At 40.1% G+C, this 18522-nt stretch overlaps 3 gene segments (V, D, J or C); 2 read left to right on the plus strand and 1 right to left on the minus strand.

The window, feature by feature from the left end:
- The first annotated feature begins 3403 nt into the window (after positions 1–3403).
- On the plus strand, positions 3404–4068 carry LOC118565264. The segment is given in 2 exon segments: positions 3404–3490; positions 3588–4068. Coding segments are annotated over 2 exon segments (402 nt in total).
- Positions 4069–9701: 5633 nt separating this feature from the next.
- On the minus strand, positions 9702–11434 carry LOC118565271. The segment is given in 2 exon segments: positions 9702–10167; positions 11404–11434. A coding segment is annotated over 1 exon segment (255 nt).
- Positions 11435–13123: 1689 nt separating this feature from the next.
- LOC118565453 lies at positions 13124–13639 on the plus strand. The segment is given in 2 exon segments: positions 13124–13198; positions 13296–13639. Coding segments are annotated over 2 exon segments (393 nt in total).
- Positions 13640–18522: the final 4883 nt, after the last annotated feature.

The following is an 18522-nucleotide window of genomic DNA, read 5'->3' on the forward strand; positions in this document are numbered from 1 at the left end:
CGCATCATGCACGCTTTAGTGCGTATTGTTGGCAGCTGAAAACTGTAGAACATATTTTCTTGGAGTGCCATATATATTTACCTGAGCGAGACGATTTAGTCAGTAATCTTCTGCATGAAAATAAAACAAATTAAAAATAAATTAATTACTGTAAATTCATGTGGGGACATAGATTTTGATGATATTTTTTAGATTTTTAAAAAGAACAGGCACGTTGGATAGAATACAGTTATGAGAGAAAGCTGTGATTGATGCTCTGGTGTAGAAGGTGACGGTAATGCATCTTGAAGTTGTTTGCCAACGGCCATAAAACCACAAGAAGAAGAAGACACTACTAGAAATAAGGTACAAACTAAACACATATTCCATCCATTCATCCATTTTCTGACCCGCTTTATCCCTCATGGGGTTGCGGGGGTAAACACATATTAAAGAATAATTAACTAAAGAAGACATGAGACATAAACACCAATGGATATAAGAAGTATAAAAGCTATAGATTGCTTTAGTTTTAGTTAATAAAGGATTTTTTTTCAAATACAACTTTTTAAAAATATATTTTTTAGGCTTTCTCATTAGACTGAAATGAGGAGGAAAGCTGCTGCTAGCTGAGCTCCATGTGACTGACTCTGTGTGTTTGCATATGTGTCCTGCCTCTCTGCTCCCAGCTGTTAAGAGGTCAGTGTTGATCAGTGGCTGTCCAGGCCTTTCAGAGCCACTGACACACCAGCAGCACAATGATGATGTTACTGACTCTACTGCTGACCACCCTGGGGCTCCTGCTTCACGGTGAGACTCTCTGCTCAGAACTGCTTCTAGGAAGAAATCAGCTTCAGGACAATTAGAATTCTGCCATCATGGAGAAATACTGAAAAATGTTGAGAATTTCTTTCATCTGTTAACGGATAATCAATCATTTACAATCAAACATAATTTGTCTCAATTGCTGTTTTTCATGTTTTCCAGGTTCATCAGGAGACATCATCCTGACTCAGAGTCCTGGATCTCAGTCTGTTGCTTTAGGACAAACGGTCTCCATCAGATGTAAAACCAGTTCTAGTGTTTCTACCAGCTACCTCCACTGGTACCTTCAGAAACCATCAGAAGCTCCTAAACTCTTGATTTATTCAACTTCAACTCGTCAGTCTGGAGTTCCAGCTCGTTTCAGTGGAAGTGGATCTGGTTCTGACTACACTCTGACCATCAGTGGAGTTCAGGCTGAAGATGCTGGAGTTTATTACTGTCAGAGTTATCACAGTGGCCCCGTGTTCACACAGTGAAAAATCATCGTACAAAAACCTCCCTCAGTCTGACTGAACAGAAACTGAACTTTGTTCTGCAGCTGGAATCTGCATCAGACACTGATACAGTTCACTGAACACACACATTGGACACACAGCATTTAATTTCATTAAGCGTTATTAAAAATCCAACTGTAAGAGAAAAAAATAGCATATTTTCCTGACATTTAAGAGATTTCATGAAGCTCTGCCCCGAGACCCCATGAGGGATTAAGCGGGTCAGAAAATGGATGGATGGATGAAGCTCTGATTTTTTTCTTCCAAAGCTGGAATATGTTTTCAAGTTATTGCATTTATAAAAGTTTCAACAGCTCTAAAACAACAATCAACACTAGCAGTGAAGTTTATCATCCAAACAACTAACACAATTTAATTTCAAATAACATCTGCAGGAAATTTAATGTTTGACTCAGTTAATCAATTATAATCAGGGGTGGGTAGTAACTGGTTACGTTTATTCAGTAACATTTACTAGAGTAAGTCTTTCAACAAAATATATTTTAGGAGTATTTTCACTGCACTGTACTTTTTGCTTTTACCTGAGTAATATTAAGAAGTATTGCTAATCTCCCTTGAGTATAATGTTTGACTACTCTGCCCACCTCTGGTTATAATCCAACTGATATTCCTGTCTTCACCTTAAGTCTAGCAGTTCCTTTGATATTTTGATAATTATATGATAGAAATTCTAATTTAATATCATGAACCCTTAAAATAATATGAGCACTTTTGACAGAAGAAGGCTTATCAAACTCTGAATTTAGATTAATTAGGTTAAAAAATAATCTTTATGTTGTCAAAAAAGCAATAACATGAAGTCATAAAGTCAGCGTTGATACCAGAATTTATTTTAGTCACTTATTAAACATCCAACACGATTTTTTTACAGTGACAATATGTAGGAAAAAAGAACAAAAGTATCCTTTTGATTAGGAGGTTTAGCAATATGGATTTAAAATATTTTTTTATCAGTATAGGTGATTAAAAACATAAAGGATAAAACAAACAAGTTTTTCCAAATGTTAAGCCCAGTTAATAATAACTGATTTTAATATATTATTGTATTCATTTTCCAATGTGAATGGAAAAATTGTTTTTGTTTCGTAGATCTTCTATTAAATTCAGAATGAGAGAGTCACAAAGGCTAAAATGACTGGGTCTCATTTTCCTACAACCAGAAGGTGTTCTATGTTTATTTACTTTAAATAAAAACGGCCTATTGAAAACTATTGATACCAGTCCAACTATCCATCAAATGTTTTTACCCACTTATCCTTGCAGGGGTGGGTGAAAGGCAGGGGTCACCCTTGAGATGTCACCAGTCAATCACAGGGAAACACAGAATACTACCTCAGATAAATTTGGTGAGCCCAATTAATATAACATTCTTGTCTGTGGACTGTGGGAGGAAAACACAGTTTTCCACGGCATGAATGGAGAGAATGTGCAAATATATGCAGAAAAACCCTAATTAAAAAATATATATATTTTAGTATTGCAGAGATGAAACTCTTCTTTTACATACTGACCAACTTCATGGTGGTTTTTACTTATTTTCGAAGGATTTATCTTTGGTGAAGAGCTCCATGTCTTTGAGGTTGAAAGGCCTACTTGCCATCACCCTAATCTTTAGCTCCCACCATAGATTCACATTCAGATTCAGGTTGGGACTTTGACCAGGTCACTCCCAAATGTCCACATAACCCCTGTGATCCGGAAAATGTGGAATAAAATGGAGGATTACTTTAAATATAAAGGTACGAAGAGTTTGAATAATATAAAGCTTAACTGTATGTTTAGGAGAAAGTTTACATAAACTTTTTTTGTTTGGTTTATCTAAAACGGTCAAATATAAAAAAAAAATACTCATCATAAAATATAAGGAAATACATAAATTTGCACATTTTAATCCTTACCAAAAAGCTAAACTTTAATATGTCAGATTTTCCATTTAACAATTTGAGTATATAAATATAAGTCCCTGCTGCAGTCAGTGCATTTCCATAGAGAGCCACTTTGCATCAGCAGCACCATGCTCCAGTGCTCTGGGAGAGTTTATAGTCCTGAGAGTTGAACACTGGAGGACTGACAGCTGTCCTTCATCACAACAGAAGACACAGAAATCCTCCTCATCAAAAACATGACTTTGATCTGCGTCCTCATCTGGACTCTCCTCTGCTTCACTCAGGGTGAGGAAAATCATTTTTCTGTCAGGTGAAAATCATCTGGAGTGTAGCTGAGTTTCTCCTCACCATCTCATGTCCAGTGTTTCTTCTCTCTCCTCAGGGTCTGAGGGACAAAATGTTGTTGTGACTCAACCAGCAGCCAAATCAGTGCAGCTCGGTCAGACTGTTACTATTGACTGTAAGGCCAGTCAGGCACTTTCAACATCACATTGCAGGTCTGGGTCACAGGTCTGTTTGTCCTGGTACCATCAGAAACCTGGAGAAGCTCCTAAAGCTCTGATCTATGGAACATCATCCAGATGGTCAGGAATCTCCTCCAGATTCAGTGGAAGTGGAGCAGGGAATGGATTAGACTTCACTCTGACCATCAGTGGAGTCCAGGCTGAAGATGCTGGAGTTTATCACTGTCAGAGTTTTCACTATATCAACAGTCAGTACGTGTTCACACAGTGAAAAATCATCGTACAAAAACCTCCCTCAGTCTGACTGAACAGAAACTGAACTTTGTTCAGTGAACTGTATCAGACTCTGCTGCAGATTCCAGCAGCAGAACAAACATGTTGAACACACACAGCATTTAATTCTATTAAGCGTTATTAAAACTCAAAATCTAAGAGAAAAAAAGGACATATTTTCTTCAGGTCCAAGAAATTTGATGATCCTCTCATTTTTTTTTTTTCAAATTCAGAATATATTTTCCAGTTATTACATTTATAAAGATTTTATGGGTTTTAAAAAAATTACAGCACCAGCAGTGACGTTTATTTAAATCCATCTAAAACAAGTAACGCAATTTAATGCCAAATAACATTTGCATGAATCTGTATTTTTGAATCAGATATTCAGTTATAATCAGAGATGGGTAGTAACTAGCTAGATGTACTTAGTTACATTTACCAGAGTAACTGTTTGAATAAAATTTACTTTTAGGAGTAGTTTTACTGCACTGTCATTTTTGCTTTTACTTGAGTAATTTTATTAACAAGTATCACTACGCTTCCCTGAGTACAATCATTTTTAAACATCCAACAGGATTTGTTCCAGTGAGCATTTGCATGAAGAGAAGAAAATAAATCTCCTAAATTTTCCCCGAAGTCATTGAATTTCTTTAATTTTGTTGTAATCCTTAGATCATGAAGTCGTGACTGGCTAATAAATAAATGTTTGAATCGGATATTCAGTTATAATCAGAAGTGGGTAGTAACTAGTTACATTTACTGAGTTAAATTTACTAGAGTAACTCTTCAAATAAAATGTATTTTCAACTGCTTTAGTTTTTTTACTGCTCTGTACTTTTTACTTTTACTTGAGTAATATTATTATGAAGTATTGCTAAGCTTCCTTGAGTACAATGGTTGGCTACTCTACCCAACTCTGGTTATAATCCAACTAATATTCTTGTCTTGCACCTTTAGTCAATCAGTTCCTTTAATATGTTGTTAATTTTATGATAGAAATGAGCATTTAATATCATGAACCCTTAACAGAATATAAGCACTGATGACAGAAAAGTTTTTCGTTTTTCTTTTTGAAGATTGAAGAAGGCTGATAAAACTCTGACTTTATTGAAGTTAGAAATTATTGTTTAATGGTGTCAAAGAAAAAAAACACGTCAAGTCAAAGAATCAGCATTGACACCAGAATTTTTTTGAATCATTCTTAAACATCTATTAGGAATGTTTCCAATGAAAATGTGTAAGAACAAAACTCTGAAATATCCTAATTTTCACCTGAAGTTACTGAGTTTTGTTTTATTAACTATAAGATAATGAATGCATCAATCTGTTAAATGTTCCCACACACTGTAAAGCAATCAATATCAAAATTGTTTGTCTAAACTTCAACTCATTTTAGAACTGTATGAATACTCTTGGAGTTGTGGAAAATTTTATTGATGTATGTAACTCTGACCATATCTTATCTGGATGCACTTGCATAACTTTCCTGTGTGAAAGAAGCACACATGCTTACATATTTACTATTGTGTTTCCATATCCAAGAACACAGAGAGGAGTTGAGTTAGGAACTGGATTGTACCATGCAGTCCTCTGATGCTTACTCCCACTTTCTATGTTAACCCAGAATGTATAAAAGGTTAGTGTGCCCTTTTCTTCTAGCTCTGATTCCTGACTGAGTTGGGGGACAGAGACATTCAAAAGCTTAATGTCTTTGAATTAAAAATGCTTGTAAAGACAAAGATGCATCTTTTCTGTCTCATGTACAGTGTGCTCGCTTAATTGATAATTATTATTATCCACTACAATAATATCCACTAAAAAGTGAGGAACCGAACAAACTTTTTGTTTTTTTGTTTTATAATAAAAATATCTTTAGATATTCAGTACAAAGAGAAGAACAAAACAACTGAGATTTGAAGCCAAGTGTCTTTTTGCCTGACTAGTTAGCAAATAGAGTTGAACTTGTTGGGTCAGGATGAAATAAAGGTATGAACCATTTTCTCTGAATTATCAAATTACAAAAATGACTCAGACTTAGACAGACTTTACTGTCATTAAACTGCACATTCAAAATGTACATTTTAGTGAAATTATGTTGCCAAGCACTGAGTAAAAAGAGAAGCGGAAAACAATTGTTTTGCTGTTGTTCTTCGTATTAAAAAGGCACAAAGACTTAAAAGTACTAAAGCTACAGAACTTCTTCCAGTTTAATTTAAAAATGTTCAAGAACCTTTTCAAAGTTCCTCTTTTAGACTCTCTTATTAGAATGATCTGTTTCAGACAAACGGTCTGAATAAAATGTGAGACCAGCATGGGTGTAGGTAACAACCTCCACTGGTACCTTCAGAAGCTCCTAAACTCCTGATTTATTCATCTTCAAATTGTTAGTCTGGAGTTCCAGCTCGTTTCATTGGAAGTGAATCTGGTTCTGACTTCACTCTGACCATCAGTGGAGTTCAGGCTGAAGATTCAGGAGTTTATTACTGTCAACAGGGTGGTTACATGCGTTCACACAGTGATAGAACTTCGTACAAAAACCTCCCTCAGCTGGAGAGGAACTGATCTGACTCCACAGCTGCTCTGAAACTGAAACACTAAAAGTTTCCCCAAAATGTTTTTATTCCTTTACTCATATATTTTTTTTAGCACTAATTAGTATTTTTTAATCTCTGACTAAAAATAAGAACTATAAATAAAACTATTCCCAGCTTTTAAACTGTTAATCTTTCTTTATTATTATGTTTCTTTATTCATTCATCCATTTTCTTTAATCACTGAAAAGTGTTTCTTTTTTAGATCTTTCTTAATTCAGAGTGAGAGAGTGGTGAGGTAGGAACAATGAAAACACATTATAAAATAAGTTAAACAATACTTCTATAATAATGTGAACATGTGTTTCACAGTGAGTGAGTCAATTACTTCAACTCTAAGTCATAAAAAAGTCAAACCTGCTCTTTAAAAAGGTGTTAAAAAGGTCAGAAATGATCAGTGGCTGTTCAGGCCTTTCAGAGCCACTGACACATGAATAAAATTATTAAACCCAATTTATTTTGTCTAATGATTTAATTGTTGAAATTAGCCCTGATCAATTCTTTTTAACTGAACTTTTCCTTCTATTGATAGCAAAATGGCAGTAATTTTGTATGTTGTTTTTAAATCTATAAGTTACCAAACCTCTCCCTGGGCTGCCACCTTACCGCGGTTGAGGGGTTTGAGTGTCCAAATGACCCTAGGAGCTATACTGTCAGGGGCTTTATGCCCCTAGTAGGGTCACCCAAGGCAGACAGGTCCTAGGTGAGGGACCAGACAAAGAGCAGCCCAAAAGCCCCCTTATGATGAGTAAGATAAATGGATGTCGTATTCCCTCGCCCGGACGAGGGTCACCGGGGCCCCACTCTGGAGCCAGGCCTGGAGATGGGGCACATTGGCAAGCGCCTGGTGGCCAGGCTTTTGCCCATGAAGCCCGGCCGGGCTCAGCCCGAAGAGGAAACATGAGTCCCCCTTCCAATGGGCTCACCACCTGTCGGAGGGGCCAAAGGGGTCGGGTGCACTGTACAATGGGTGACAGTCGAGGGCGAGGACCTTGGCGTTCCAATCCTCGGCTACAGAAGCTGGCTCTTGGGACGTGGAATGTCACCTCTCTGGTGGGGAAGGAGCCTGAGCTAGTGCGCTAGGTTGAGAGGTTACGACTAGAGATAGTCGGACTCACCTCGACACATGGCTCTGGCTCTGGAACCAGTCTCCTTTAGAGGGGTTGGACATTCTTCCATTCTGGAGTTGCCCCTGGTGAGAGGCGCTGAGCTGGGGTGGGCATACTCGTTGCCCCTCATCTCAGTGCCTGTACGTTGGGGTTCTCCCCGGTGAACGAGAGGGTGGCCTCCCTCCGCATACGTTTGGGGTGATGGACTCTGACTGTTGTTTGTGGTTACGAACCAAACGGCAGCTCAGACTACCCACCCTTATCGGAGTCCTTGGAGGGGGTACTGAAGAATGCCCCTCCTGGGGACTCCCTGATTCTTCTAGGGGACTTCAACGCTCATGTGGGCAATGTCAGTGAGCTCTGGAGGGGCGTGGTTGGGAGGAATGGCCTACCTGATCTGAACTCGAGTGGTGTTCTGTTGTGGGAAGAGTGTGGAGAGGCCATGGAGAAAGACTTCCATATGGCTTTGAAGCAATTCTGTTCCACTATCCGGCGTCTCAGGAGGGGAAAGCAGTGCAGTACAAACACTGTTTATAGTGGGGGTGGTGTGCTGCCGACCTCGACTCAGGACGTTGTGAGTTGGTGGGCGGAATACTTTGAAGACCTCCTTAATCCCAACAACACATCTTCCATTGCGGAAGAAGAGTCTGAGGACTCTGGGTCGGGTTCTCCCATATCTGGTGCTGAGGTTGCAGAGGTTGTTAAAAAGCTCCTCGGTGGCAAGGCCCCGGGGGTGGATGAGATTCGCCCTGAGTACCTTAAGGCTCTGGATGTTGTGGGGCTGTGTTGGTAAATGCGGTTCTGCAGCATTGCGTGGACATCAGGGGCAGTTCCCCTGGATTGGCAAACTGGGCTGGTGGTCCACCTATTTAAAAAGGGGGACCGGAGGGTGTGTTCCAACTACAGAGGAATCACACTCTTAAGCCTCCCTGGTAAGGTCTGTTCTGGGGTTCTGCAAAGGAGGGTTCGTCGGATAGTCGTATCTCGGATTCAGGAAGAGCAGTGTGGTTTTTGTCCTGGCCATGGAACACTGGATCAGCTCTACACCCTCAGCAGGATCCTGAAGGGGGCATGGGAGTTTGCCCAACCAGTCTACATGTGCTTTGTGGATCTGGAGAAGGCATTCGACCGTGTCCCTTGAGGGGTCCTGTGGGGGGCCTTTAATAAGGGCTGTTAGGTCTCTGTATGACTGGTGTCAGAGTCTGGTTTGCATTGCCGGCAGTAAGTTGGACTCGTTTCCGGTGAGATTTGGACTCTGCCAAGGTTGCCCTTTATCACCGATTCTGTTCATAACTTTTATGGACAGAATTTCTAGGCGCAGCCAAGGTGTTGAGGGGATCCGTTTTAGTGACCTTAGGATTGCGTCTCTGCTGTTTGCGGATGTCCTATTGGCTTCATCAAGGCGTGATCTACAGCTCTCACTAGAGCGGTTCGCAGTGTGTGAAGCGGCCGGGATGAGAGTCAGTGCCTCCAAATCTGAGACCATGGTCTCGAGCCAGAAAAGGGTAGACTGTCTTCTCCGGGTTGGGGAAAATGTGTTACCCCAAGTGGCGAAGTTTAACTATCTTGGGGTCTTGTTCTCAAATGAGGGGAAGATGGAGCGGGAGATCGACTGGCGGATTGGTGTGGCATCTGCTGTGAAGTGGGCGCTGTATCGGTCTGGTTGTGATGAAGAGAGAGCTGAGCAAAAAGGCGGGGAAGACCCAGGACACGCTGGGGGGACTATGTATCTCGGCTGGACTGGGAACGCCTTGGGATTCCCCCGGAGGAGCTGGCCCTAGTGGCTGAGAAGAGGGACGTCTGGGCCTCCCTACTGATGCTGCTACCCCCGCGACCCGACCCCGGATAAGTGGAAGACGATAGATGGATGGACGTTACCAAAATAATAAAGAAAATTCAATAAATGTTTATGAATTGCATAAATATTTTATGTTTAAAAAATGTCAATCCTAGTGTCTGGATGGATAATAAAATAGTTATTTATGACATGAAAATTAAAATTAGTGTCTTTAAGCAAACTTTTTAACTCATTAAGAAAGTAGATAGAGACCAGGAGTTGATAAGTAAATCTTTATTATTGAATAGTGACCAACATGACAAAGCAAAGATGACTGAGTGAAACTAGAGAATAATCAGGAGAGAAAAAGTGAGAGCAGTCACAGATTAAAGCCAATATCAGTGTCTCAGAGAGTGTGGTCAAGACTGGGAACACTGGTCTCTCCTGAGTGTCTCTGTGACTGCAGTCTGGGAGCCCTGGGTGGCCTCACAGGTCACAGAGCCCACCTTCCTCCACTGGTCTGCAGGGAGTCTCAGGGTGCTGCTCCAGCTGTAGAGGCCGTCCTTCTGCAGCACCATTTGGCTCTTGTTTTCTTCCCAGGTGAAGCTGCTGCTGCCGTCCAGCATCCAGGACAGACTCCAGTCTGAGGGGAAGCCCTTGTTGGCCAGACACATGAGGGTAGCCTTCCCCTGCTGCAGCTCCTCACTGGAGGGGGGCAGCACTGACAGGGTGGGACGAGTATCACCTAGGAGACACCAATCAGGTTAGGAGACAGGAACTAGAATTTAAAAACATTTTCATTTCAACTCTTGTCCTGTTAGAGTTGATGTTCTCCATAAAGAAGTTTCTGACAGATGTCTTTCTGCTCTAACAACCACTCAGCTCACGCTATGTTTCACTTCCCTTTCAAAATTGTTCATGCATATCAGCTCAGGATGGCTCAGAATACAGTTTGAACTCAAATGTATCAGTACTGACATGTAGAACCAGTATATTACGTTTTTACCTGATTTTTAAAATAACATTGGTTGTCATTTTCTGGGAATAAATGTTTATGTACAATGCCATTTATCATTGAATAAAACATCATATATGTTTAAACTGTTGCTTTGACCAATATCATAGGTTTTCTCATGTCTTTTATCAATACTTTGAGATTATGCTTCAAATAACTAAGTAACAAAATGTATGTTCTAGGACGACTGATCATTATTGTCATGACAATTACTCTTCAAATTGTTGACATTTTACTTCCAGTGTTGCTTTACACTTTAACCCCTGTTGTATGGTCTTATTTAAAACACAGTACAAGAAAATAATAAAAACAAAGATGTAGTTTCTGCTTTCAACAGGGCACAGAACTATAACTAGAAAACATCCAAACATTCACAGAGGCTGATTCCACGACCCAAAGTCCTCCACAGACATAAAAACTGATTGAGCTGCTTTACAGAAACCTTTGACTGCAGAAAGACACAGTTTACATACATTTTCAGACTAAACTAAACCTTAAGCCTTAGATTATCCACCAAAATTATCACAATTTAGTTTCATCCTTTAAAGTCAAAGTCAGATACTCTAAACAGACAATTATTACTGAATACAAGCTTTTACGGTGACTTACTTCCAACCTCCAGTCTGGTTCCACCACCAAACGTGTACCACAGTGATACAAACTCATTGAGCTGCCGTACAAAAACCTCTGACTATTAGAGACACGGCTCTCTTATTTAACTTACTTTAGACTAAACTAAACCTACTATTTAGATTAAACACCAATAAAATCAGTCTGTGTTTCATCCTTAAGCAGATCCTAATTATCTACAAATTCAGATTTCAGAATTTTGTTCACAAATGACTTCTAAATGTTGTGTTTGTTTTTAACAGAAAATATACATAATTTTTCCAGGTTTTATTTGAAATAAATATTGTCAAAACAAGAATGTGGTTTATAAAAGAGCAGCTTTAAAATTTGACTTACTTCCAACCTCCAGTCTGGTTCCTCCACCGAACGTGTACCACAGTGATACAAACTCATTGAGTCGCCGTACAAAAACCTCTGACTGTAGAGAGACATGGCTCACTCACTTCCACAAAGACAAACTTCATAAAAAAAATCTGCTGCCTGTGTCATTTTCAGATCTTCTAAACCCAGTTGTAAACCAATCAAAACTATGTATATTATGAATTATTATGAATTGATACTTTCATTTACAGCTAACAGAATCATAAATAATGTTAGCATGTTTTATCCCCCCAAAAACGTTATTGTATATAAGCAGTTGTTAGTCTAAGGAAAATTGTTTAGATTAATAATTTAATAAATCACTACTATTCAATGCAATGCAGCCTCACAGGGACATAGTGTCCTGTGTCATATTCAGGGCTTGGTCACAAGACTGGATAAATGCAGACAGTTGCATCAGGAAGGACATACGGTGTAAAACTTTTGTCAAATTCAACATAGACAATAACATGATCTCGAAACCGGATTGATTGAGAACTGGGTGAACAACAACCTCTATTGATGCTGGTGTAAATTGGCCTACTGTTGGTCAGCAAGGAAGAAGAGAAAGAAGAGGAGGAGAAGAAGAAAGACAACAGTCTAGGACTGAGAGTAGAGACTTTAAATGGAGTTATCCTACATGGTGATACAATTAGGGATGATCAGAAAGTAGGTGGACAGTCATCCGATGGGGTGGCTGCAGGCTTTTGGCATGCTGAGGTGAGTGATCCTTCATCAGGGCACACAGAGCGTCTGCATGCATGATTAACTCATTTATATCGGTCCAACAGTGGAATAGCGCTGGTTTCAAATCTTTTGCAGTTTCATATACAGTATGTGCAGTTTACATGGCATCTCAGAACTGATTTTAATGGAATATATTTACTCATTTATCCTTGGTAGTTTGCTTTAGCTAGAGGTCAAATTGCTTTTCTTTAAGATCAAAGGTGTAGAAAGACATTACTGGCGCTGTCAGTGGATCTTTATGTGCAACTAAAATAAAGGTATGACATACATATGATTTTAATTTGACTTGGTATATTTCATCCTCATCATTCACCGAAATAACCGAAATGTTGGTACAACAAAATAGTGTATTTTAAACACCTTTAAAAACATTAGAGGTTTCCAAAGAATTGTTAAATATGTAAAGTCATATCAATAATTGCAAAACTGTGGAAGAGTTTGGATGAAGTTTCTTCTGATTAGTACAAAATTATCCTTAAAGGGCCTTTCCCAGTGATTCATACTTACTGAAACACCATTGAAACAAATGTAATCTTTAGGGTGGTATGTGTCCTTGAAATTATATGCTTTATCTACGAAGTAAACTTATAGAACAGTAAAGTAGCATTAACGCAAAAACTAAATATTGAAACTATTTGAAAAATAAAGAGTCAATGGAAAGATGTTATAATGGAGATTGCGCCTGATAAATAGTTAAAAACAGTTTTAAAAAGTAATCTGAAGAATATTTTCTATAAAAAATTAATGGTGTTTTGCACAGAAACTGAATATTCTGACTGAAAGAGCAACTGCAACTTAAAGATCCCAGCTCCTACAGGAATCACTATAGAACATTTCCATAGAGAGGCACTTTGCATCAGCAGCACCATGCTCCAGTGCTCTGGGAGAGTTTATAGTCCTGAGAGTTGAACACTGGAGGACTGACAGCTGTCCTTCATCACAACAGATGACACAGAAATCCTCCTCATCAAAAACATGACTTTGATCTGCGTCCTCATCTGGACTCTCCTCTGCTTCACTCAGGGTGAGGAAAATCATTTTTCTGTCTGGTGAAAATCATCTGAAGTGTAGCTGAGTTTCTCCTCACCATCTCATGTCCAGTGTTTCTTCTCTCTCCTCAGGGTCTGAGGGACAAGATGTTGTTGTGACTCAACCAGCAGCCAAATCAGTGCAGCTCGGTCAGACTGTTACTATTGATTATAAGGCCAGTAGACAAGTGGGTCACTACTCTGGTTCACAGTACTACCTGGCCTGGTACCATCAGAAACCTAGAGAAACTCCTAAAGCTCTGATCTACCAAACATCATCCAGATTCTCAGGAATCTCCTCCAGATTTAGTGGAAGTGGAGCAGGGAATGGATTAGACTTCACTCTGACCATCAGTGAAGTCCAGGCTGAAGATGCTGGAGTTTATTACTGTCACAGTTATCATTACATCAACAGTCAGCACATGTTCACACAGTGAAAAATCATCGTACAAAAACCTCCCTCAGTCTGACTGAACAGAAACTGAACTTTGCTCAGTGAACTGTATCAGTCTCTGCTGCAGATTCAAGCAGCAGAACAATTTTAACTAATTGAATACACACACCATTTCATTTTACTACGGGTTATCAAAAATCCAACTCTAAGAGAAAAAAGGGAATAATTTCTTGAGGTTCAACAAATTTGTTGAAGCTCCCATTCTTTTCCAAAGCTAGAATATATTTTCCAGACACTGATACAGTTCACTGAACAAACACATTGGACACACAGAATGTCCTGTAACCAAGTGTTATTAAAAAAGTAATATTCTCTTTAAACATAACACAATTAAAGATGATCTAATTCATCTAAAATTTGAATTTGTAATTCAGAAAAAATTTGGTCAGTTTTTTTAATGTTGTGGTAATTATATGGCAGGAATGAACATTTTTAGTGTAACTCATAACATTCAACAAGGCTGAGGCCACAAGTTACTAACGCTCCCCTACCCTCCTTCTAAGACAGTGGTGTGTATGCTGTACTGGAAAACAGCCAAACGACTGGGGTTTGATAGCAATCAGCGTTACAATACATGTTTGTCAATATGAAGAAGAGTAAAAGACTGGATTCATGTAAACCACCCTGCAGCAGAGCCAGTAAAAAAAAAAAAAAAAAAAAAACCTACAAGCAGTGCAAAGTGTTCCTGTCAAAATGAATGACGTTACAAGGGCACAGCTGGCCAAGAGCAATTTGGGAATTTCATCAATGCAACGGTGCGTCGCTCTCATCAGCGTCACGGGTTGGCTTCGGTGTGAGTGGTTGAAATAGCACGTCGATAAAGATGACAGACAAGTGGCTTATCCAATCATATGCAAGAATTTTTCATAAGGCCCAGCCTTCAATTAAGGCAATTCCTATGCCGGTGTCACAGATGTATGTGAGTGAAGCTAGGCGGAGCGACATGCGTCTGGCTTGAGTCAGGTTAATGTCAGTCACCTCTCCCCCAACTGTCACCTCTACAGTGTCCTTTACGCCTGACCTGGTGAGAAGACAGCTGACCAGACTCCACTTCAGCAAAGACTGAGCGTGCACCTCCAGAGAGTCCACATTCTGTGGAAGACGACCTGCCTCGTTCCTGTGCCAAAGATGCTGCATCCTAGCGGCCCTCAGGACTACGGACCGGTGGCACTGACGTCCCATATCATGAAGACCTTTGAGAGGCTAGTCCTGGAGCAGCTAAGGCCCATCCATGATCAGGCCCTTCACTAATCCACTACAGTTCGCCTATCAGCCCCGCCTGGGAGTTAAGGACAGCGTTATCTTCCTGCTCAACAGTGTCTACACTCATCCGGACAAGCCAGCGAGAAATCATGTTCTTTGATTTCTCCAGTGCTCTCAACACCATTTGTCCGGCTCTACTGGGTGAGAAGATGACTGGAATGCAGGTGGAGGCCCCCATCGTGTCCTGGATTGTTGATTACCTGACGGGCAGACCACAGTATGTACGCCTACAGAACTGTGTGTCTGACAGGGTGGTCAGCAACACTGGGGCCCCTCAGGGGACTGTCCTCTCCCCCTTCCTCTTCACCCTCTTCACCTCAGACTTCAGCTATTGCACTGAGTCCTGCCCCCTTCAGAAGTTTTCTGATGACTTAGCAATAGTTGGCTGCATTAAAAGGGGGGATATAGGACTGTGGTGGGCAACTTTGTCACTTGGAGTGAGCTGAACCATCTGCAGCTCAATGTGACAAAGACTAAGGAGCTAATAGTGGATCTGAGGAGGACAAAAACACCTGTGACCCCTGTTTCCATCCAGGGGGGTCCCTGTTGACACTGTGGAGGAGTATAAGTACCTGGGTGTGTACTTAAACAATAAGCTTGACTGGACTAGAAACACCGAGGCAGTCTACAAAAAGGGCCAAAGATCGTACTGTTGTTACCAGTACGATCTTCTTTGCTATCTCATGCTGGGGCAGTGGGCTGACTAAACAAACTGATCAGGCGGGCCGGGTGATGTCGTGGGGGAGGAACTGGACACTCTGACGACCGTGGCAGAGAGGAGGATGCTGTCCAGGCTCCGGTCCATCTTGGACAATGTCTCACACCCTCTCCATGACACACTGGCCCAGCAGAGGAGCTCCTTCAGCAGGAGACTCCTCTACCCAGATGCACCACAGAGCGCCACAGGAAATTATTCCTGTCTGTAGTCATCAATCTCTACAACGCCTCCCTCAGAGTGTCAGACCCCCCCCCCCCCCCCCCCTCTGTAATTCTGAACTCAAAATTATTGACATTTATTCATTCTTCTGCACACTTTTGCACATTATTATTATCACTGTATTTTAGAGCTCTCCTCTCTCTCTCTCTCTCTCTCTCTCTCTCTCTCTCTCTCTCTCTGTGTGGTTGTATATCTGGATCTGGATATATCTGGAGTGTGTAACGAAAAAAATTTCCTTCTGGGATTATTAAAGTATTTCTGATTGTGATTGTGCTGTAATGTAAAAGGGCACTCTCTTAAGAACCAGCTGTTACAAGGGCAGACCTGACACACTCAGTTTTGGCGGTTCGTCTGCACGTCAGACAAGATCAAGTACCAGTTATGGCAGATATTCAAGCCATGTTTTTACCAGGCCATGTACAAGAGAAACATAAACTTTCTTTGTTTCCTCTGGTGGCCCAGTGGTGACACATTAAAATTCAAGTGAAAGCACATCTGTTTAGAGCCGTGACCTCTCCAAGCTGTGCAAATCATGCATTAAGAGAACTGGAGAAAACAACGCTCAGCAGTTCCTACTGAAGTGGTCACTACAATCAAGCATAATTATATGTGGATGATTGTTTAAAATCACTGCCAACAGAAGAGGAAACAATTAAATGTATACAAGATTTGAGAGCACTCTGCAGTACAGGAGGATTCAAGATTTCCAAATGGCACAGTAAAAGCTGTGCAGTGCTGCAAATAGTCAAGAAAAAAAAACAAAGCAATAATTATACTAAAATAGATTTAGATGTAGAAAAGCTTCAATGGAGAAGGTACTTGGACTTTAGTGGTGCACTCAAAGTGATATATTCAAATCCGCACTTCAAGATCGGTCCCAAACAAGAAGAGGAATACTGTCTGTTTTGAGTTTGCTGTATGATCCCTTGGGATTTCTTACTGAATTTATCATCATTGCCAAAATGCTGCTATAAGAGCTCTGTAGGACAAACCTGGGCTGGAATGTTGTTGTCCACCATTATTTTTCCAAGCAATGGATCAACTGGCTGAATGAAGAGGATATCAGGCTTTAAAGTGGATCGGTGCATTTAGCCTAAATACTTTTGTCCTGCAATAGCATAGCACCACCACTTCTCTGATGCCAGCCAAGTGTGTATGGTATGGTAAGGTGTCATATTTAAGACTGCAAAGTGAGCATCATGTGCATCCACATTTTTTTTCTCAGAAAGGCCAGAGTTGCTTCTTTCAAACAGATGACCATTCCTCTTCTGGAGCTCATGACAGCTGTTCTTGCTGTTCACATTGGCGGACTGCTTCACAGAGCTTGAAGTTAAAGGTATATAGCCATGTTATATGCTTAACAAAGACCAAAACGGTTCAGTCATGATACAATAAGGTTATATACACCAAGCATCCATCCTGACGTTAGTGTTTTGATTGTCCTTTTTGAAGCTATATAGAACCCAGTACAGGGCACGATGAGCAGATATAAACAGACGTGGCGCCATCTACTGGCAGTATTGCAGAACTATCATAAGGCTAGATTGCTTAGTTAATAAATCACTCGTCAATAATGCCGGACCAAGCCAGACCCTCTGCAATGCCTTAAGAAAAGCCACAGCTCAGCATGAACGAAGAGCAGCTGTTATTAATGAAACAAACCAATCTATGAAATCTTTTAAAAAACACTTTATCAAACAATAAACATCCTGTCATCCTATGGAAGCAAAAGCATGTAGCAACTTTAATTCCGCTTTATTCACTGTTTACTAGGTCACACAGAAGAAGAAACTACATGCCGTCCAGGCTTCATCAGAGCTACTGGATAATCAATTAAAACAATGATGCCAGAAAATTCTGACTGCATTTATGAGGAAAAGAGCAAAAATCTCCTTTATTTCCCCTGAAGTTGTTGAGTTTCTTTAATTTTGTGTTAACTCTTAGATCCTGAAGTCCATGAATCTGCCTTTTTTTTCTAAACATGGTAAAACAATAAATATCAAAATTGTTTCGACTAAACTTGGATTTCTTTCAGAACCGGGCCAGTACTGTTGGAGTGATGAACTGAACCAAATTTTAGTTTTTTTAGTTTTGTTATAAAACTACACTTATATATTCAGAAAAAAGAGAAGAAGAAAAAACAACTGAGATGTGGAGCCAAGTGTTTTTTGCCTGAAAGATGAAATAAATAAAGAAATAATGGCTAATTAGAAAATAGAGACTTGAACTTGTCTTGTCAGGATGAAATAAAGGTATGAACAATTATCAAAAGACAGAAAAGACTCAGACTTAGACAGACTTTACTGTCATTCAACTGCACATAAAAATGTACATTTAAACTGAAATGTTCCTCGGCTAATAATAAAGAGAAAAGGAAACATTTTGCTGTTGTTCTTTGTATTAAAAAGTTCAAAGGCCTAAAAGTACTAAAGCTACAGAATTCTTCCAGTTTAATTTAAGATAATCAATAACTCTTTAAAAGTTCCTCTTTTAGACGTTCTCCTTAGACTGGTCTGTTGAGGAGGAAAGCTGCTGCTAGCTGAGCTCCATGTGACTGACTCTGTGTGTTTGCATATGTGTCCTGCCTCTCTGCTCCCAGCTGTTAAGAGGTCAGTGTTGATCAGTGGCTGTCCAGGCCTTTCAGAGCCACTGACACACCAGCAGCA

This window comes from Fundulus heteroclitus, chromosome 13 (genome assembly GCF_011125445.2).
Source record: "Fundulus heteroclitus isolate FHET01 chromosome 13, MU-UCD_Fhet_4.1, whole genome shotgun sequence".
Classification (NCBI taxonomy): Eukaryota; Metazoa; Chordata; class Actinopteri; order Cyprinodontiformes; family Fundulidae; genus Fundulus; species Fundulus heteroclitus.